Source organism: Corvus brachyrhynchos, unplaced genomic scaffold (genome assembly GCF_000691975.1).
Source record: "Corvus brachyrhynchos isolate BGI_N302 unplaced genomic scaffold, ASM69197v1 scaffold94, whole genome shotgun sequence".
Lineage (NCBI taxonomy): Eukaryota > Metazoa > Chordata > Aves > Passeriformes > Corvidae > Corvus > Corvus brachyrhynchos.
The window spans coordinates 10499128-10520928 of NW_008238330.1; the positions used below are offsets into that span (position 1 = coordinate 10499128).

The 21801-nt window shown below is 42.6% G+C and overlaps 1 protein-coding gene across 1 annotated transcript in view; it reads right to left on the reverse strand.

Annotated features, from left to right (window-relative positions):
- Positions 1 to 616: 616 nt before the first annotated feature.
- BFSP2 (beaded filament structural protein 2) overlaps positions 617 to 21801 on the reverse strand; it is a 23225-nt gene continuing 2040 nt past the window's right edge. The window contains exons 2-8 of the mRNA XM_008633975.1: positions 21436 to 21791; positions 13098 to 13180; positions 11058 to 11214; positions 7413 to 7574; positions 2186 to 2317; positions 1504 to 1720; positions 617 to 699 (exon numbers count right to left, since the gene is read on the reverse strand). Coding sequence (XP_008632197.1) covers positions 617 to 699; positions 1504 to 1720; positions 2186 to 2317; positions 7413 to 7574; positions 11058 to 11214; positions 13098 to 13180; positions 21436 to 21791 — 1190 coding nt within the window. The remainder of the gene's footprint in view (positions 700 to 1503; positions 1721 to 2185; positions 2318 to 7412; positions 7575 to 11057; positions 11215 to 13097; positions 13181 to 21435; positions 21792 to 21801) is intronic.

Consider the following 21801-nt stretch of genomic DNA (forward strand, 5'->3'; position numbering starts at 1 on the left):
CACATTTGCGCAAACTGACACCCTGGCTTGGACTCTCAGTATATAGTAAAAGGATGTAACCTGGACTGCAGGCAGAACTGTTGCTCTCCTGCACCTTCAGCTTTTCCAGAAGTTTAGTCTAGACTTAAAAATGTGTTTATAAAGTACTGTGGGATGCTGGGATTAATGATTCTACTGGTTTACATATTTCAAAATTAATCACATTGAGTTAACAGTGCACTTAACTCCTTCAGCATTATTTGAATAAGATTTTGCACTACTGAGCTGATGGTCTTGTGACACAACAGAGCACTCACCATTTCCATGTGGGTGCTGTGTGCACAGTGGAGGGGTGGCTCAGTCTTGATATATTTGTACTGTGCAAAGAAAGAGTTTCCTTGCTGGGAAGTGGAAAGAGCATGACACCCCTCCAGATATCATGAAATATACTGGAAGGAAAGAAAAAATCAAACAAAAGCCTGATATTCTTTATTTTTATTATAATTTTAACAACATGAGTAAATTGAAATCTGTAAGCAAAGCAATTACATGAAGAGGGTCTAATAAAGTTGTTCAAGCTACAACCTACTTTGATTGTTGAATCAAACTGTATAAAGCAGGCTGCTTTGATGGGTTTTTAACTTCCACGAACATAATTGGCAATGACATCTTTTGCTTTAATGGCAATGGTCTTCTGTGGGCTGGGAGTTTCATAATCAGCTGGAAGTAAAAAAAAAGATAAAAATAAAGATTGGTCACTCCTAAAAATAGGAAAATTGCTGAGCCAAGTCCTGTCCTCAGTTCAGCTGGTGAAATCTCACCAGCTTCATCAAGATTTGATTATTTTAAAATTTTCCCTGGCTTGAGCAAAAAAGCGAGTCAGAATCTGTGGATCAGATTCTCAGAGGTTTCATGTCTAAGGGTGATTAAGGATCTTAGAAAAGTCCAACCAAGCAACCCAACCCAAACACTGTAAAGGTATTCACAGGTTATTCCCAGAGGAAAAATGTTAAGAGTTGGAACTACAGTCCTTCACAAAAGGTACAGTCAGCGGTCCAGATTCTGTCCTTGGACTTCAGGGGTAACTTAAAAGCTTAGAAAGAGAATTTTCCCAAGGTTACAGCTATAATATTTGGACTGTATTGAGGGAGAAGGAAGGATGACACAATGTATTCAAGTCAAGAAACAACAACACATCTGCTTTGCAGCCACTAATGTAGCCCCTGGATGCTGTAGTAGCTTTTTAATATCGCATCTCAAATCTTCAGAGAAGTGAAACTCATGGCATGTTTTCAAACCATGTCCTTCTGTGGTAGTGCAGGAAACCACCCATCTCCAATACATTAGGAATCTCTGTTTGATGGGATTTGGTGTATTCTTCCCCTTTGGCAGATTCTCCAAACCTCACCATCTACCAGCCAGTCTTATGAAACGTGAGAACCATCCCAGTCCTCTTGCTTCCAGCAACCTCACAACCCCCTCCCAGGGAGCATGTTCTCCACCCTTTTAAGGACAAGTACCTGCTTTGCTCTCCATCCAGGAGGCAGTGATATGCAGCAATGTCTTTCTCCAGCTGCTGTTTGCTAGTCAGCAGATTTTCACGATCCCTCTGCTGCTGCTCAGTTTCTACTTTGATTTCTCCCATCTCTGCCTCCAGCTTGGAAATTACAGAGCCTAGGTTCTGCAGTTCGATGTCGTGCCAGTGCTTGGCATCGTATAAAGAGTTCTCCAGACCCCTCTTCTGCAAGGGCAGGGCAGGAGAAAATAAATCAGTCAATTTTCATATGCTTCATAGTGATTTTTATTCAGGTTTGGCCAGTATCTCTATTGACTATATATATCTTGATAATTCCTTTCTTTAGCTACCTTGATACTAGGTATTATCCTCAGAAAAGTAGAAGTACTTTTACAAGGTGCAGATATTCCTCACATTTTCTAGTACTACACTACTGAGCAATCTCAGTGAGGTTATTATTGAGTATGAATACACTTAAGATTGAAATTTGGAGCCTAGTTGTCAAATGTGGGACACTTAGAGCACCATGTCAATCAAGAAGAGCCCAGAAATGTCTGGCATCTCCGGAAACAGTATCTGGTGGAAAATGGGATTCATTCTTAACTCTGCATCCCAAGACAGGAATGTTCCCCTCAAAAGGTGTGTTGAGTTCACACAGAATACACCCGCTGAAAGTCTAACATTCCTTACCAAGGTTCTCAAAGATTCAGTTTCTGCTTGCAAGCTCTGTATTTTGCAGGCAGTTTCATGGAACTCGGTTCTGAGGCCCTCCACCAGCTCTTCCTCCTGGGTTCGCATGGCAGCCGTTGTCTCAGCCTGTTGCTGGTAAAAGAAGGTGACTGTCATCACAACCTACACAAATTATGGTTTAGCTTCCTTACATACCAAGCTGACAGTAGTATTTTCACAGTTTGTGGCAATTCTGACTCTAAGTTTGATTCCTGTGTATTAAATCCCTCTGTTGAACAATTCCAGATACTTCTTAGTGTCAAAATTATCATGTTTTCTAGGCATTTACTGTAAAATGGCTTATGCATATGTGTATATATTTAATCCGTGTCAACAACAGCTGTTCAGAATTCATACTTGTATGTTTCAAATTATTTCTAAAGAGAAAACATTGCTGTAATTGTTCATTTTATAGCCATACTATAATATTTCTTAAAAACTTGGGTGTCTTCACTTAGTCTATTGTACTTCAGAACTATTCACACCTTAGTTTTTCACGTAAGAGTCTATGAGTCAGACAGCAAGTCATATCACAGGGGTCAAAAAAAATTTCTGTTAATTAAGTCATTGTTATGCTATTTCCTGCTCTTGTGGCTTGGGAGGTTTTATAGGTGTTTAGTTCAGGTTCCTTGAAAATAGGTGAAGGAAAAAGTACCTTAGTAAAAATAGAATTTCTGTACTTTTTAATAAGGGCTGAAATCAATGTTTTTCAGCCCAGAGCTCTGGCCTCTCTAGAAAATACAATTTTTCAGTCAAAACCTGCATTTCTTGTGGTTGATGCTAAAATTAAACTATGCAAAATACTTCCATCCCACTCTGAAACTTCATCTTGACCCTGCTTTTCTGATTATGCATTCTTTTATTTAAAATCAAATTTTAAAAAAATCTAGGACCATGCATCAAAAATAATTTTTCTCTTGGTACCATCGTGTGAACCCCACACCTTGCACATTGTGAACGAAACAGCCTCACTGGAAAAAGGTCATTTAAGTACCAGTTAAGTCTTAAACAGAACTTTAGATTTAGGAACCTAAAATCTGTTGCAGAGAGATGAATTTCAATCCAAACACCAAAGCTGTCCTTTCTAGCAAATTACACAGATTCTGTGTTTTCTGGAAATGCCTCATTGGGGCTTGTGCTTCAGAGAGACATAATTCTACCTGACTATTCCTGGTGAATCAGTGATCATGGACCTGCCACTCTTCAGTAAATTGTGCCTCCTAAATTGTGTTGAGAGTGTAGTCTGCATGTTATTAGGCTACGAGGACTTTAAATGCCTCTTTTTAAAGAGATACACCGAAAAGGGAAGGTGCCTTTGCATCTATATTTATAGCCTACACCCATTACCTGAAGCCTGGCTTTCACATTTACCCTGCTGGTGGCTACCTATAAATCTAGCTTGCCCTCACCACAGGTGACACTGGAACCCCTCCAGGAGCTACCCTAAGCTGTGAACCTGACCTTAGTGGTGTGAACAATAGAACAGGCAGGTGGAGTAGATGCAAGTGGCCACGTCAGGCCCTAAACATGGAGGAGGACACAGCAAGGAAGCACACACTGAATGCGCTCTAAAGCTTTTGGGTCACACAAGGTTTCCCCACCCTTCTTACAGGATTACCAGCCCCAAGAGTCCATGTGTGGGGTGCTGCTGGGCATGACACTCGGCCCCAGCTTTGGGGTTCCTTCTGTGGAGAAGTGCTGTCTGTGTGTCCTCTTCACTAGGCAATTCATGTTTTCTGGGGACTTTTCCTATATCCAAGATGCCCCATAAGGGAAAGACTATACATGTGGTGGCCACAAACAACTGGACTAATGGGGGGAGAGGATGAACTCATCTTCCTAAATATTTATCATGTTGTTGGTTAAGTTTCCTAGGAATCTGTGGATTTCAAACACGTCTGTACAGTTCTGAGCCAAGCATTGTGCGTGAGTGCAGGTCAGTCTGTATTTCATGGAATCCAGCTAATGACAGGATGATTAGGAATGGAACACCAGCACCCAGAGTTGACCAGCATAATATTTAAAGAAGGGAAGTTACTTTGGAAAGCTCTTGAGAGTTCTGGGAACATTTTAGCAAATTAGCAAAAAAGGGAGAAACAACTGGCATAACTCACAAGATTTTTCAAAATCTTTTATGAGAACAACAGAGAAAGCTGTGTAATTGCGTGCTCAGGGCAGAACATTTCCATGGATCAACAGCTAGCTGGTCAAGAGACAGAACATGAAGAGGAAAATTAAGGTCTACTTCCATTAAGACAGAAGCTTAACAGCTTGATGCCTCAAGGTCTACTGCCTTGGGAATGAACTATGAACTAGGAGGATTTATGGATGACAGAAAACCATAGAGATTAGCAATGAGCAGGGGTAGATGTGTGGACTCAAATTACATGAATGAACAGCTCATCAGGAAGCAAAGCATCTTTCCAGGGAAAAATATTAAATAGTATGCATGTCTTGCAAGGGTTTAAATCACTTCTGTCAATTCAAGGGAAGGTTTTGACCACTACAGACCAAAAAGTGCACAGGTGAAACCAATGGATTTGAGTGTTGAGGTTATTCATCTAAAAAAGGCCCATGTGAAACCCCATTAGGTATGACTTTAAATTGGTGTGTTTTGGTGCCCAAATGTCCTTGAAAAATCTAACCAAGACTGCAAATCTAGTCACAAGACAAAGCAAATGAGGCAAGGTAATTAGTCAGAAAATAACAAAAATACTGCCCTCATGTCTAAGTCAGTGCTAGGACATGATTTGAAAAACCTTGGTCTGAGCTGGTCATGGCTACACCAGGGAGTAGGTGTAGAAAAAGGAAATTAAAATATTAGGGACCAAGGAAAACCTCCATTGAAAAAGCTGGTAATGAAGAGCAAAGGAGTGGAAGGAACTGCTCTCCCTCCTGTGATGTCACAAAAGAGTAAGGGCAAGTTTGTCACAGTGTGGATAACCAAATAATACAACTTAGCCACCGAGATTATAGAAAACCACAAGCTTATTTGATAAAAGCTAAACTCTTGTTATCTGCATACATGGTAATAATCTGAATAGATCTGCATCTGTAGGAGATCACACAAAGCTGCATAATCTGGGTTTAATTAGTGGCGAAAAAGCCCCTAGAATGTCACACCAGAACCAGAACTGATCTTTCCAGAAATCTGTGATATTCTGCTTCTTCATTGCATTAAAAAACCAAACCAAAACAGGAACAACTGAAACTAGTAAGAGCTTAGACTAAGATGGCCGAGTAGGGATGGGTTGGGTATCACAGACATGATAGAGCAGTGTACTGTGAGCTGGCAGTTTTCTCCCCAAATGATATCTCTCAGCAGCTAAAAGACCAGATACTGAAGGTATGAAAGAAATAGGAAGAAAGAAGTTGTTAGGGTGTTTTTGCACAGGAGGAGAAGGAGGAGGAACAAGCAGGACAGGCAAGTAGGAGCACTGAAGAACTTGGCACCATCAGAGTGATGCTCATTTTGCTGAAACCTGGCAGTGGGTCAGGAACAGATTTTCTGGGAAGAGCTCAATAGGTTACTGAGGATGCCCTGGCTTTTCAGGGCTGCATGTGCTTTGTGTGGAGGCACTCTCCAGGCTTGTGTAGTTTATTACTGTGTCACTCACTTCCTTTGGACTGTATGAGCTGAAAATCAGGCCCCACAGACTAACCTTGTGAAAACTTTGCTTAGTAACAGTCTGACATTCTCAAAAACTTGATGGGACCTCTGGGATAAACCCCTCTGCTTCGCTTCTTGTGTGTTTCCCAGCAATTTTGGTATCACTGTTGTCACAGGATTTTTCTTCTTTATTTTGAAAATTAACTCAGAGCTTACACATATGTTTACAAAACGTATTTCTTGGTTTTGTTGTTTTTCCTTGCTGTTTGCCCTCGATACCCCCTACACCTCTCATGGCAGCTCTTTACCTTGTAACAGGGGGGATATGTTTGATATGTTTATATGGTTTTGCTAAGTATTTCTACAGTACTGCTGCAGTTATGATTTCACAGACTCAGAGAATATCCTGAGTTGGAAGGGACCCACAAGGATCACTGAGTCCCACTCCTGGCCCTGCACAGGACCATCCCCAAGAATCACACCAGGTGCCCAAGAGCATTGTCCAAACACTTCTTGAACTCTGCCAGGATTGGTGCTGTGACCATTTTCCTGGGGAGCCTGTTCCAGTGCCTGACCACCCTCTGAGTGAGGAACCTTTTCCTGATATCCAACCTAAACCTCCCCTGACACAGCTTCAGGCCATTCCCTCCAGCCATGTCACTGGTCACCACAGAGAAGAGATCAATGCCTGTCCTGCCTTTTCCCCTCACAAGGAAGTTGCAGACTGCAGTGAGGTCTCCCCTCAGTCTCCTCTTCTCCAGGCTGAACAGATCAAGTGACCTCAGCCGCTCCTCATACAGTTTCCCCTCAAGGCCCTTCACCATCTTCGTTGCTCTCCTGATTTACTCTGTCATGCTCTGCAATAAGAGCCAACTCAGAATGAGATGGCTTCTAATATACAGGATCATCTACTGAACTTAATGCTTCAGCTCTGCAAAAGTACTTACTTCAGCCAGACAATTTGGAAATGAGTGATCCTTCATGACACAGAAAAAGCTGCATTAAAAGGCTGTGTTCAGACTCAGCCTCAGGAGAGGAGAATTCCTATTTAAAGGGAATGGCTATTATCATCTCTTTTCATTTCTAAGTTAATATCTAGTTTTCCCACTGCTGCCAAAGGAAACAATATTGAGGAGAAACCAACAAGGACTCTGTAGTGTAGAGGGCAATGTGTTTTGCCCTCTTGATTTATAGACCCCTGTAAATTATTAAGTGGAGGAACAGCCCTAGTAAGAAAGGTAATAAGAGTGGCTTGTCCTACACAGAAGGTATCAACTGATTAAGTTTGTTTTCCTTAGCCAACATTTCAGAGCCCTTGAAAGGCTCCCACAGATACCTGAGATATGAGCAGGGCCATTTCCACCAGTGCTTAACTCTATGCATCCCAAGAAAGCCTTTATATTTATAAGTGCATTCTCCCTTGGACTTGGACCAAAACACCTTAGATTTTTAACGTCTTTTTTTGTTTCAAAGAAAACCCAAACAAACACCCAACCCTCAAAGTTATTGCAGAATATTTGAGAGATTTTGTGTTTGCTTCAAATCCTGTGATGCTGGAGAGGGTTACAGAGTGCTGACCTTGGTACGGAGCAGGGCACCTGTCTCAGCACGATTCTTTTCAATGTCTCTCTCCCAGTGGATTCTGATTTTTTCCAGAATGTCATCCAGGCCACTTCCCAGGGGAACATCAAGTTCTTCCAGCTGAGATCCAGCAAGCTGCTTGTATAATACCTTCACATCCTTGAACAAAAATAACAAACATAAGGAAAGTGAACTGGACAATTGAATGGTATCTTCAGAGAAGCTCAAGGAAGAGCTCTTTTGGCGCCACAAACAGAGAGAGTAATTAAATTTGGTCCCAAAAGGTATCTCTACATTAATGATTTAGTGCACAGAAGGGTTTCTTTTTCAGATGTGGATTTGCTTTGCTTCTTCATGGGATCTCTTCCTGCAGATCTATGTACTGGAAGAGTTTCCCCCTTGGTGGAAGGAGACTGAAGCCCTGAACCAAGGCAGTGCCTGGAGCAGCCCTCTGAACAGTGGCAAGTTTCTCCAGCAGCCAGTGCTTGACACATGCACACTGCACAGCTGGGACCCAAAATCACCACAATTATATTGCCAATAAAGCTGCAGTGTGGACTTTGGCCAAGGAACTAACAGCTTACAGGATATCAAACACTGCTCTTCCCTTGCTGCTGCACCATGCAGGAGCATGGGCATGCACCTACTGGAGATACAAGATGTGCAAAGCAGCAGGAGCTCTACAGCCTCGCAGCTTGTGTGAGACATTGTGTGTGGTTTTTGCATGTGCATGTTAGATTAAGAGGATTCTCCTCTGTGACAGCATTCTGTTCCTTCATTACATTTAATGCTCCAAAAACATGTAACCAGTGGAGAATTAGCAGGTCCAGAACTGCACACTGCAAGGTAGCATGTCAGTTGTACCTCATGTTCAGGAACACAAGAATTAATGAGATTTTCACACGTATCTTAACTGTTTGGCACTGCAATCCTTTTATGTCAATCTGTTTATTTGTGTTACTGGCACAAAAAAAAGGTAGTGTAAAAGCATCTGGGAATTGTATTGGTAAGCAATGGCCCCTGCCAATGACAATACTGGAAAAAATGGATGGAAATTATGTGAATTATGAACCTGCAAGAATGCAAACCTCGAAATGTGCCCCACTCCAAGTTCACAAAAGCTTCAAAAGGACTTGGCATGGATTTGCTAGTGGGAGCACCAGTGGAAAGAAAGGTTTGAATTAGTTCAGGAACTCCTTGGGACTTTATTGTGCCAGAGCTCAGCAATAGTTGCTTCTAGCCTTTATTCTGTGACTTCTCTTAAGCAGCTTCCCCTGGTGCTGCTGCCATGGGAAAACCAGGCCTGTGCTGAAGTGGTTCTGTGAATGCTCAGGTACTCCTGACAGGTAAAGAAAGGAGCATCTCTCCACCCTGCAAGGGCTCCTTGCTGGCTACATGAGGATCAAGAGGGACAGGTGGTGTTCTCATTATGCCATAGCTATGTACAGAGAACAGCATCAGCGCCAGCTTTTCTGGTTTCACAGCAGTCACTGCAAGACTTGGAGGTTTAAAGGGGATCTTGTTTATTTCTATCATTTTTCTCTTTACCCTCTTATCTAAAACAACTTCCATCTTTCTCCTATCATGCACTGGTGTTGAAGCCACTGGTTATTTTCTGCAAAATGCCAGCCTTGGAATTAGACTGATGCAAGTAGGGAGCTGGTGATGCAACCCCATCTTGGCAAACCAGTGTTGCTGAAATCTTGTGGTTGGAGGAACAACTGGTAAGAAATGTAAGGTAGGATAATGCCTTGCTTTTGTGAGCTATCAAAATTCAAGCTCTAATCTTACTTTTGAGGCACCAGCACAGTTGCTTGCTGTCCCTTATGAGAGATTAGTAACAGCTCCATATTCAAGTCCCCATGAATAAAGATGCTGATTTGTGTTCAATCCTGAAATCCCTGCTGAAGGCAGTAAACCACCTTCATGCAAATGGTGTTGGTGAATGCAGTGAGTAAGTAGGAAAGTATTGCAAAATTGGGTAGTACAGGCTTCTCTTCTGGCTGCCTGTCTGTGGTGGTGCATCCTCCCTACCCCCTCGGGCCTCTCTGTGATTTCAGGAATTCTTTATAGACCTCAGCCTTAATCAATCGATGGCTCCTGGCTAATTAAGCTTCCCTTGAGCTTATCAGAAACACTGTCTGCTCCTAGGAGCTTCTGTTGCCTAACAAAGGAAGGGGATGAGATAGTCAGCTATCCTAGCATAACCTTGGAATATTATTTGCCTGAATCATAGCCCTAGTGGAACAATATTTTTGTTACCAGGCTTCTGAGGAAAACTCCAGTAATTACCATCTTGGATTACAGCCAGGATGGAGACTGACAGATGACTGGAACCAATCATTTTGTGACTCTATAAACAGTAGTCCTGAATGACGCCCTTTGAGATTTCCTGGACTGCAGTGGGCTGTGAGCAGCAATCTCCCTCTGACTGGGACATCCGCTCGCAAGCTCTCAAGTTTGCAATACTCAGAGGACTGTTGCCAAAAGCTGATGGTGGGGCCTGGGATATCCCCACTACTCCTCAAGGCTCAGCCCTCACCTGTTGAGAGATGCAGAAGCATCTGACTTGAGTATTGCACTGAACTTGAGGGAATTTTTTAACAGGCACCTTTGTACATGCTTCTTCCTGGCTGTGTGTGAGTGTGAATTGGTTTAAATATCCTATAGCAAGTATAGTATGAATAGTGCCATCCCAGATCTATAGTTAAGTTACTGCTGTGCTTATAGGAAATCCTACTGGATCATTTTGTAAATGTTAAATTAGTCAGTGATCAGGTGTGGATAAATCCTTTAGCTATAAATCAAGTCTGAGGTAAAGTTTGGACTCAGCTGCACCTAATCTCCATCAGGAGTTTAGAAAGCCAGGAGGTCTGCTCTGAACCTCATGATCAATGGGAAGGCCTCCCCTAACCCTTTTGAACCTTTATCCTTTAGCACCTTTACCCTCTGCATCCCTGATTTCCATGTAAACCATTCTAGATTGATTCTAATCCAATTTTCCTTAGTGAGCTTCATTATATAGTAAGTAATAAAATGAACCTTGCCATCAAAGTTAAATTGCACTTTCACAATTCATGTTAAACCTGCTTTTGCCAATACCTTTGATGGTGATTCTTTAGAGCCACTCCTTCATACCACTGTCCCTGTGACTTGCTTCAGTGGTGTGCTTCTCAAGAGAGACTCAGGTTTGGGAACCGAGCACTTTGCTAAGCCAAGAAGGGAATATTCCTAAGAACCTGGCTGATGCTCAACATTAGTGCAGCAGGACCAGAGCTGGTTCCCTGCACATGAACTTTCTCCTTCCATCAGACCTCACTGCTGAGATGCCCACATACATGACTGTGCAGCCCCTTGACCACCACGTGGTATCTGACAAGAAACAAAGTGATGGTGTCTCTCCCATGTCACATTTTTCAAATGAGAAAGGGTTAACACCTAAATGTGAGTAATTTGATAATGCCTCAGGGGTTAGTCCTTTGAGTTAAAAGAGAAGAAAGAAATAGGAGTAGGTTTCAGGAAAATCCCCCCACCCAGTCATGGCAGGTGGAGTTTTTAATGTTTGCTTTGCACTAGATGTATGATACCAACCAGATGAAACGGGCACACACTGGCTTTGCAGTGTCCCGAGTCTGGACTTACTTCTTCATGATTCTTGGACAGCAAAGTTAGTTCTTCCTTCATGCTTTCTATCTGACTCTCCAGATCCATTTTAGTTAAATTAGCATCATCAATCACTTTATATAGGGAATTAATTTCATCTTCCACTGCCTTTCTGAATGGCTGCTCATTTTCGTACCTGCAGAGAAAAAAAAAAAGCCAAACTTCAACATAGCACAGCTCAGCAATTAAAACCTTTTTTTTGAATGACACTATTTCTGCTGATGAGTTAATGTGTCCCAGACAGAGGCACAGAAACACAGACAGTATTCTTTGCTCTCACCTTGTCTCTTCATACTTGAAGTTAACTGCCTGAAGTGCCCTGTCATTAATTCAGAGTGTAAGAAAACAGGCCAAGTTAGCAGTATGTGCTATGGTGGTTATCAACCTCATAGGATTCCAGAAAAAGCATGGAGAGGCTCATGGTCCCTTGCTAGATCTGATATTTACATACAGTATCACTATGGGTGGCTTTTTCTCAGTTGTCTTGGCTGCAAAATGAGAATACCTACTCACTTGTCTACACAAAAACCTTTCAGAGCAATGGTTAAACACACGCACATCAAGCATTGCTTTTACTAACGGACATGCTGATGGAAGTCTGGTCTGTGTTCCAGGGTCCTGGCTCATCCCTAAGACCAAATCCCAGAAGTATCAAAATAAAGAGGAAATTTGAGTGGTTGGTTTGTCAATTAGAATTGCTGTTAGAACAAATGGCTCATTTCCAAACCATGGCTGTAACAGTAGGGAAATTTTGGCAAGCAGTTTCTATTCCACAGCACTGCTTGCTGCATTGCTCTTGTTTGTAACTTTTTGGTTTGGGCTTTCCATTGAAAACGTGGATTGCATTGTGAATCTCCTTGGGTGGGAGACATTTGTGCCAAACCTGTCTAACCTGGGGACCTGGTGGCCAGGAAGGTTAGACAGGAGGGGCTGGCAGGTTAGTTGGGAACCCACTTCATAAACACTGCTCCTTGATAGCCACCTTCATTGCTGGGAGTTTAAAGCTTGGGAGAGTGGCAGCTGATCCCAGGAGCTTTCACTATGCAGTAGATGGACACAACATTGTTTTTTGTTATGTAAACTGCTTGTCCAAGTCTGCTGACACTTCTATAGAGTATTTTTTAAAAACTACTTAAAATATGAGTATAACTTGCTAGATGTAAAGTGAAATGAGTATCTCAGAGTTGTACCTTTCTGAAATAAAAGGCAAACTTAAGAATGATGAACACATTTTGGTTTTATGATTAAATAAACTAATGCCACAGAGAGAGAAACAGAAGTTTAAGGGATGATAAAAACCATGGGAGATAAAAATCAATTAGTTTGAAGTACAGTTTTTGTGTCAGAGCTTGCAAAAAGCTATTTGTAAATGAATGAAACCATTATGAGTAAAAAAAGCTACAAGGATCATGTCTCCCGAGTAAAATCGAAAGATCTTTGTGCACTCATACACATGAATATCATGCTTTTCAAGCAGAAAGACAATAAAAAAGTAGTTTTCCAGTGTTTAAAATCTTCTTTTACTACTTATTTTTCTCAGTAAAGGAAAATCAGCACAGCCCATTTCTGTTTTCTTGTCTAATGATGTTTGTAGTGGTGCAGGTTTTGCTTTTTCAGCTGCTGTAGCAGAATGATTGTTACTTCCAAAAACACTTGTGTGGTACTGAAAATTACAACTAAAATGCCAATGGAAGTTTGCCTTTATAAAATGCCAACCCAATTTTGAATGAATACTGACCTCTCCGTGAGATACTAATGCCTGTGTTAAGACAAATGTCTCTGTTAAGAATAGCCTAGGTAATTTTTCTTGTGCACATTTTTGTTACTATGAATCTTCAAAATCTTCCAAAATAATGTTCGCACCATCATTATTTTTCTCCCAAATCAGGGTGTTAAATACGAACATGCAACTTAAAAAACAAGCCCATTCTACTCCCTAACATTACACCCCTAAAAAAGAAGTGTTCACCAAGGCAAAGTTTAAAGAAAGTGGCCAGCTAGGTGCCACCACAGGACTACCTGTCTTTAAAATCTTCAGCACAGGCTTGAATATTCTCGGTGTGCAGCATAAGACGAGCATTTTCAAGGACTGCCTCACCCACCTAGAAGAAAGATACAACAGAGCTCAAGCAGTGAAGAGCTTCAGCACATGTATCTTAAGCAGATGTACAGCTTTGATTCTGAAAATAATTCTTTATCCTAGGGCTGTTCAAGTGACTCATTCCAAATAATTTAATCAATTAGTTTTGTACATATAAGTTCACAAATTCTCTGCAACTAGGCTGTAATTTGTCATCAAACTGCTTATTCCTCCTAAGTACTCATCTTCTTGTAGAAACACATTTATTCTGATCACCAGCTGTTTGCAAGGGGCAAAATTCATTGCTGTGCACAAGGTATTTTCATTGTTTAAGTCCCACTTATGCTTTCTAGATAAAATTTAAGCAGCACTTATGCAGTTCCTATTCTACTTCCCATATCAGCAGTCCTCTTCAGGGTCGTCCTCCTCAGGGAGCCACGGAATACTTGTTGCTCATGCCGCCTGCGAGCCCTCCTCAGCTCCCAGAGTGTCGTTTTCCTTCTCTTATGGGATCCTCTAGGCTCTTGCGATAGATATGAGACCTGAGAAGCCTTCAAAGATTATTACACTGATTGGAAAGATCGTGCAAATCAGACTGTGGTATCATTGGGCTATGGCTCTGGGGTGTATCTCTAACGTCCAAGAAGCACTTGGAGGGGCAAGTAAACCTGAAAGGTTTGTGACTTAGCAGCTTGTTGTGATTCAGGAAGGTTAAATAAAATGATAAAAAGGGAAAAAAGACCACTGCCTGCTCTGGAGTCACACATGTTCTGAGCTTGGAGGTGACCAAAACCATGCAGAATTCAGTACCAAGCTTAGAGTGATCACCTCTGCAAGTAACTGTCTGGAAGCTCTTGACATCCCGTGATCCATGCTGTCACTCTGGAAAAGCTAAACTGAACATTTCTTTGGTCTTTTTCAGGAGACACCCATGAAGATTTGCAGTTAAAACTAAATCACCACATGAATAAGGTCAGCTTTTCTTCTTTTGGCCAGAAGAGTTCCTGAAGCAGAAAAATCTTTCCTTAGATAATTAAGTCCATAACTAAGTAAGATTGCAAATCACCCAAAGCATTCTGCTCCTCCAAGGTGAAACACACCATGCAATGTGGAAACATCAAGGCTGCATCCAGACAAGTTATCTCAAGTGGATCTCAAGTGGGATTGTTGCCCTGTGTTCCCACCTGCTCTGAGGCTGCTTGGTGATGGGGTGGAGGTGGACATGCAAGGCTGAAGCATTTCAAGGTGGTCATTAACATTTACCTTCATGAAGAGTGGCTTACTGCTCCAAATGTCTTACAAATGTTTGGACCAACAAATGTGTAATACCTGAAGGCAACTGGTAAGAAGAAATGTGGAGAAAGAACCGGTTCCTTCACTATCCATTATGTCCATAGTGGATCATGAAGTTAAAAGCACTCTACATCTTTTCAATCTGACAAGGAACAAGAGTTAAGAAAGTGGTTTTCTTAATTCTCACCTACTGTTAGGAAAAAACAGGGAAGGTGGCTGTGGCTGGAAGCCTGAGGCTGGAGCTTGTTTCACACCATTGCATGGGGAACCTATTTTACTTTAATAACTGTGGGATTTCTTGTCCAGTTCCAACCAATATGATAGAGGGATAGGCCATCACAGAGACATCCAGTTCTAACACGTTTCATGAAAATAGCATCTGGACAGAGAAGAGAGATCCTGTAAATACTGCCACTTGGAAAAAAAAAAAAAGAAAAAAGTCCCAGTTTCAGCATGGGAAAACTGGGGAGTGCAGCAAAAGCACAGGAGTCAGAGATGTCACAAAAGCCACAGGGTGTGGGCAAAGAGATGGCCCCTCACCACACACCAGCCAGCCCTGCTGTGTACAGAAGAATTCTGTGTGGTCACTTGCGCACAGAACTGGCTGCTCTTCATTGTTCAACCCCTCATTTCCTTCTCCCTGATTTTTTGCAGCCCCACTTTACCAGCACTATCCTAACTCCCCAAACCCTGGGTTGTCCGTCTGTGGAATTTTATAGCAGCTGAGCAGAGCTGGGACTTTGGGGACATTCTACTCTTCTGTCCTCAGGTTCCCTTGCACCAGGACACCTGAATTTCCCCTGAAGGATGGAGAATTGGCATTTAGTCAGCCCAGAATTAGAGGGACTTCTTTGACACAAGCTCTGAAATCTTGGTTGCTTTATTTTTCTACCTTTATTTTTTCTTTTCTTCTTTCCTACAGAAGTCATTTTGTCTTCCTGCCAACTCATACATGTGTGGATCTTCAGAGAAGCTTTCATTTTTTCTTGACTCAATCAAGGAGCAGAAATGCTGCCCTGTGATTTGCCCTGCTCCGTTGAAACAAACCCGTTTGCCTCTGGCAGGGATCCCACGCAGTTACAACATCTTACCTAAAGCCTGATGCAAATTAATGTCTTTGAGGGAATTGGGAACATCCTGCGAGCAAAAGTAACATTAAATCCTGTGAGCTGCCCAGTGTCACTCAGAGGCATGTTAATGGCTGAGTTTAGAGGCTGAATCCAGTGTGAAATGCTTTTGGGCTGCAACAAAAGCAGAAGCAGGCAATAGCTGGTGAATTTCTGCTGCCTAGATTTCTGCATCTATATGGAGACAGACTGGTTTTTGAAAGTGTTTTTCATTAGTGATTTTGTGGATTTATTGAGGCATTTGAGGTAACTTTTACCTGCCCCACAGTACATGTCTTTATCATACTCCTGAGAATTCAGTCAATACCCCGATTCTCCTCTTTGTAGACCAACAGCCAAGGGCTCAGTGAGAAAGTCCTGGGCTTTCCAAAGCTGCACAAACCCCTGAACTCTGCCACATAAGTAAAAATGGTATAAAAAAACCCCCCAAACGCATGTTTTGAAGACTTCAGGGATGAGTGTTGCAGTGGAAACCAGCAGGCACCAACTTTTCAGCCCTCCTGGAAATCACCGGTGTACCCTTTAAATCTACAGTGAACTTGAAGGGTAATTAGACAGTAATTTCTAACTACTGTCTAACATGGTACAAACCATGTTTCCTGAGAAATTCCCTCTGATTTGCATGAGCTCTGAAAGCCCTTTCCTAGGCTCCAGAAGAAGAGATGTAAGTCTTCCATCTAGTGGCTCTTTTGTTTGATTTAATTCTCGTGTTAATCAACAGCTGGCTGCAAACACACAGCATTAGTGAGACACATGTACTAAAACACTTGATGCAGCAGTTTAAGAAACACCCTTTGTGTCCATTGGAAACGAGAGACTTTGCAATGCTGCAAGCACTTAGACATTGCCTCCTCTGCTTGTAAGGCAGAAGGCAGTGCTGTCCTGCCTCAATGTGCTTCTGGGAGGCTTAAGTCCCTGATGCTCATGTGGCATTCAAAGAGACAAAATGGGAAGTGTTAAAAAAAATGCAAATATTATTACTAATAGTAACTCCTTCCAGTCACACATTTTCTTTCAGCACTCAGATCTGTGATGCACATACACCTTTTGATCACAATTTTTTTCAGCTCTTGAATTAACAGCGAATATCCATGGTATTAAACATCTTAAGTACAAAGCAGCAACAATTTTCTTTGATTTCGTTGTGATTTTATAGACATGAAAATGCAATGTTAATTTTTTGGAAGAAAAGTCTCATCAAAACCTGCATCAATATGCTGGCCCATTTGCTGGGCTACAACTGGCATCAAGGATAAAACAGCTGCTTCAAGGGAGTGGGCAGATGCCAGACTTGATAAAGTGTGATGTGATACAGACACTTACAGGGAGAATTTATTCCTTATCCCTGGTGACTAGCAACTTTTGATTTTAAACAGAGATTTGGCCAACTTTGGCATGGCAAGATTTACTGTGCCTTTCAAATTCTTCGCTGTGCTTCATCTGTAGGCTTTGTATAGTTTTGCTTTTCTTACACGTGTCTAAATCCTTTCTGACTGCTACTAAATTCATGGCCTCAGGTGTGGCCTGTAATAATGAATCTCATGGCTTAATTATTCATGTAATGGAAACTTCTCTGGCTTTTAAGTTCACTTCAGTTAAAGCAAATGTCTCCATGGAGAAAGATCAGAAGATGCCGATCTAGTCTTTTCTTCCACACATGCAAGGGAATAGTTGGTACCAGACCATTGCCTCCAACACATCTTAATTCCCAGCTAAACTCAAGGCTAAAAGCCTGCAACCTGCACTGCCAAGCAGTAAACTCATAATGGTCCTGGTCATGCTTTCCATGTTGAAACCTTTCTCAGAGCCTGAAGGAGGAAACTTGGAAGGCAGCAAGAGCAACATTTGTTATATCACCTCAGGAAAGGTAATACCTGGAGAGAGGTTGAGAAGATTGATGGCTCCTTTGCTGATTCTTGCTGCATCCAGGGAATTTCGACTTCATGTATGCATCAAATATTTTGTAAGTACACAGGACTGCATCAGAGAATGCCTGGTTCTCAAAGCAGGAGATACCTCTCAAAGAAATGATCTGTAAAACTGTTGCCCAAGTACAAGGAGAAAACCTCACACCCCCTCACAGCTGCCTGTGAAGGCAGCCCAAATTTATGTTGGAGGTGGCTGAGAGAACATAATTAAAACTGATTCACTGCCATCCTCTGTAGGGCAGTGGATCAAGCTTTGTGCCACTTTGTGGGAGTTTGTTGTACCTTAGATGAGTAGCAGAGTGCTATTTCACCCATTTGCAGACACTGATTATGCACTGTGTTGTGCCAGAGTGGGTCACAAGTAATACTCAGCAGCTCTCCTGGCCCTGCAGGGTGTGAGTCCAAATGGCAATGCCTTGGGCTGTTAGACCTGTGTATTCTCCAGGCTTAATAATCACACTGATTACATGCTGATAGAAAGGCCACGTGCAAATAAAAGTAGCTCTACAGAAATACTCTGGAGTTCTTTCAAATGCTCCCAACCACACACAGGATGTTATGATCAGTCACGCAGTGATAAAATTGGTCCAGGATGTTGATTCCTTCTTCCACTTTTGTGTTTTCTCCTGTGATCTGAACTGCACTATGTGCCTGCCATCTCATAGACAAAATAAATCTCTGTGTCTCCCACACAGCCCTAATTAAACAGTCATGGAGGTTGAGCTACCCTCTTCTCTCTGTAAACTCACTGAGATTGTTTCAAGCATCCACTTCTCCCAGGTGCTGCCCTGTTCCCTGGGAAGGAATTCCCATTGCAAAGAGTCTCCTATTCTGCAGAAGAGACACATTTGATTAGAGGTAGAATTTTCCACAAGAAGACCAGGATGAAGCCTGGAGAAGAAGAGTATGTGCAGGGTAAAATTAATATTTCTGTCATGAAATTGCAATTCTGTCATGTGAATTCCTCTTGGCAAGGATTTCTCATTTCCCTCTTTTCCTGCAAAAATCCTTTCACTTTGCGCCTGTCCCAATTAGTGTGTGTCCACCTGCTCTGCTAGAAGCCAGCTGCCCAGGCAGATAATTAACACTGGGAGCTGGATAGTGGATTTCCATCATTCAGCTCCCACCAGTGATCCCCTGCTGCAGCCACAGCTCTGACAATTGCCAGGAAACACGAGTGGTTTTTCCTGAGGGACCCTGCACTCACACACACCCTCTGAGTCACCCACTGACACATTTTTTCCCTTAGCTCTGTGTTTGGGGGATATGCTGGCACCAAGTTGTTTTTGCTGGGAATGCAACTACCCAAAATTTGAAATGCTGGAGCACATCCCAGGAAGGGCAGGAGGGAAATGAGACTTCAGGTCTGCTGAAGTCTCGCCTGTGCCACTGTAGAGATGGGCCTGTCTCATTTCTGATTTTGGGACCAGGAGAGTCCTACGTCACCACATCCTTGTCTTCTCACTACCAGGGCAAGAGGAAGAGGCTCCTGCCTAGACCCCCTCCCCATTGTGTATTTCTCTTTGCTGCCTCTTGTTCAAAAACTGTTTCTATTATGAGTGCTTGGGCTAAACCAGGTACCTGCTTGAGTGGTTTTCTGCCCAAAACCTTCATAGCTGCTTTATGCAGATGGCACCGAGGGGTTTTACGGCTCACGGGCATCTGTCCTGGCTGAACCCGTGGGCCTGGCCAGGAATTGAAATGAGTGCTTAGATTTTACAAGAAGCTGAAAATGGGGTATGTCACTCATAAAGAAATCAAGGTGGATGTGGACATCTGCAGAAAATCTGAATGTATTTACAAAAATGACATTTAGGAATGTATCTGCCAGGTGTCTCTCATTTCTGCTACACCTTGCTCCTGAATGCCTTCTACTTTTCTGTTTGGGATGTGTTGTGGCAGGAGGGTTCTGACTTTGTGTGATTTCAGCTGTTTCTGTAGCAACTGACTTTGACATTATTTTAATAAATAATGGTTTTGATGTTGATGCTAGCATAATTTTACCAATTAGCTCTAGGACAAATTAGTTGAATGGCGCTTGGGCTGGATGAGGTCCTACTTTCATTTTTGGTTAAATGTTTAGTAAAAAAAGCAAAGAAATCTATTAATCAGAATCACACATAACAGCTTGGATCATATCCCAAAGACAAAAAGACAAAACCCACTAAGTGATGCCCCTTTTATTGATTTAATTGAAGCAATTCAGAAAATTTTATGTGTTCTCTGATGTGTTTTGATAGTTAAATGGATACGGATGATGCTAATCTTTTTCTCTTCTTTTCTATGATACTCACAAATGCTATTACAAAACAGCTTTATTTTTCTGATTTTCATATAGGAAGAGCCCAATATTCAGTCTAGATTTCATTATGAGATTCTCTTATTTACTCATGAAAAAGAAAGGTAGAGGCAAGGATGACTACAAAGAAAGGTCAAAAGGAAAGTAATTTGGATGAAAAATTATTACATGAGCAGATTCATCTGCACTGTTATTGTTGGGGATTTATATAAAGCAAAATCAAACAGTCCTTTCTAAAGTATCTAGGGTCCCATATTTTTGGTCTTAACCGTAAGTCCTGGTAGGATTTACAGGTGAAATCTACAACTACAAAATGGGACACTGGTCTGGAGAACATGGGATGGCAGCTGCAAAGGATTAACTCCCTGTCCCCCACCAAAATCCCCATCTGTCCCAGTGGGATAATTAATAGCTTCGAGGCGATGGCTTTTTGTACCCCAGGTTCAGAGCACCCCTTTCCTTCAGCAGCTGCTCCCTTCAGGAAGCAATAACATCATTTGCTAATACTAGAAGGTAGCAACTTTAAAAGCTGGTTCTTAACTGGGTGTTTCTGCTGACATGATCTCTGTACAACAGCTTATGCCAACACATTCAGAGTTCAGGCAATGCTTGTAGCATTCTGGGAGAAGACCTGCCCTAAAAAATGCAAAGTAAACCTGGCCAGCCCAAGTTAAAGCACACAATTGTCCCAGACAACTTAAAGGTGGCTTTCAGGCTTTCTGAAGACCCACTGATGGCATTTTTTGTGCCTGCGCTAGCACTGTTGGGAAGAGCTGTGCGAGATGCCGGACTCCAGGTCTTCGGAGTCCTGTCTGCTCCCACTGGCTGGGAGCTGGGAAGCCAGGATTCATGTGGTGCACCAAGACTTCAGCAGACAGAGCTCTGTGTCTGCTGTAAGCAGGACATCAGTCTGCAAGGCCTTACTGGTATAACTGGTCAGCAAAAGGAATTCTGTCTTGTCCGTGAGGTCAATGCAGACACCATTTCAGACCCCCACAATAAAAATTTGTGCCATATGGAAAATATGGGAGAAAGGGATGGTGGGGTGATGACAAAGGGAAGGAAGGGAGTCACTCATTTGTAGCCATGTAATCATTATTTTTAAATAAATAGAGCTTCTGGAAATGTTATTAAGCAAATAAGGGATTAAAGTAAAAATCTGAATTGCTGATTAAAAAAACCCCTGTAACGTGCTTGTAATGATATTATGTTGAGGGATAACCTAATTCAGTCCTAGCAGGTTTCTTTTAATAATTTTGATACTCAGTGTAATAACCACAGACTTTAAAAATTAAAAAAAAAAAAAAAGAAAAAAAGAAAAGAAAAAAAGAAAAAAAGAAAAAAAGAAAAAACCCCGACCCGTTCTAACCAGCCCAGATTTCGGCGCCTTGGGGTGCACTTCAATCGCTCCCATGCGCACGATGCCTGAGGCAATTCTCCTGCTTAATAGGCATTTTCCACAACACACTGTGAAATGATAATGCTAATTATCATGAAGATAGATTTTAAACCCTCTGTCTAGGGCACCGCGCTTTGAAATCAGACGGCATTCATGAGCAGCCCGGAGTCGCTAATGACCCGTGCAGCTCCCGCCCGCTCCCCCGGCTGCCGGCACCGCTCCAGCGCTCACCTGATGGTAAATCGCCTCCCAGTTCTCCCGCAGCGCTCCCCAGCTGCCCACGCTGGCCGCCTTCTTGTCCAGGTAGACTCGGATGTGCTCCTCCAGCTCCTGGTTGACCTGCTCGAGAGCTCGCACCTTCTCGATGTACTCCACCAAGCAGCCATTCAGGCTTTCGTAGGAGAGACCCCTGCTCTTATCCAGCCCCGGGGCCAGGGGCACGGCGGCGGCGGAGCTGCGGAGACCCTGGAGGAAGACGCTGCTGATGCCCAGGGCTCTACGGGACACTCGGGTGCCCAGGCTGCTCACGCCGCCGGTGGGGACGGTGCCCACGTAGACGCCGGGGGGGCTCGGACGGGGCCGCCCCCCTCCGCGCGC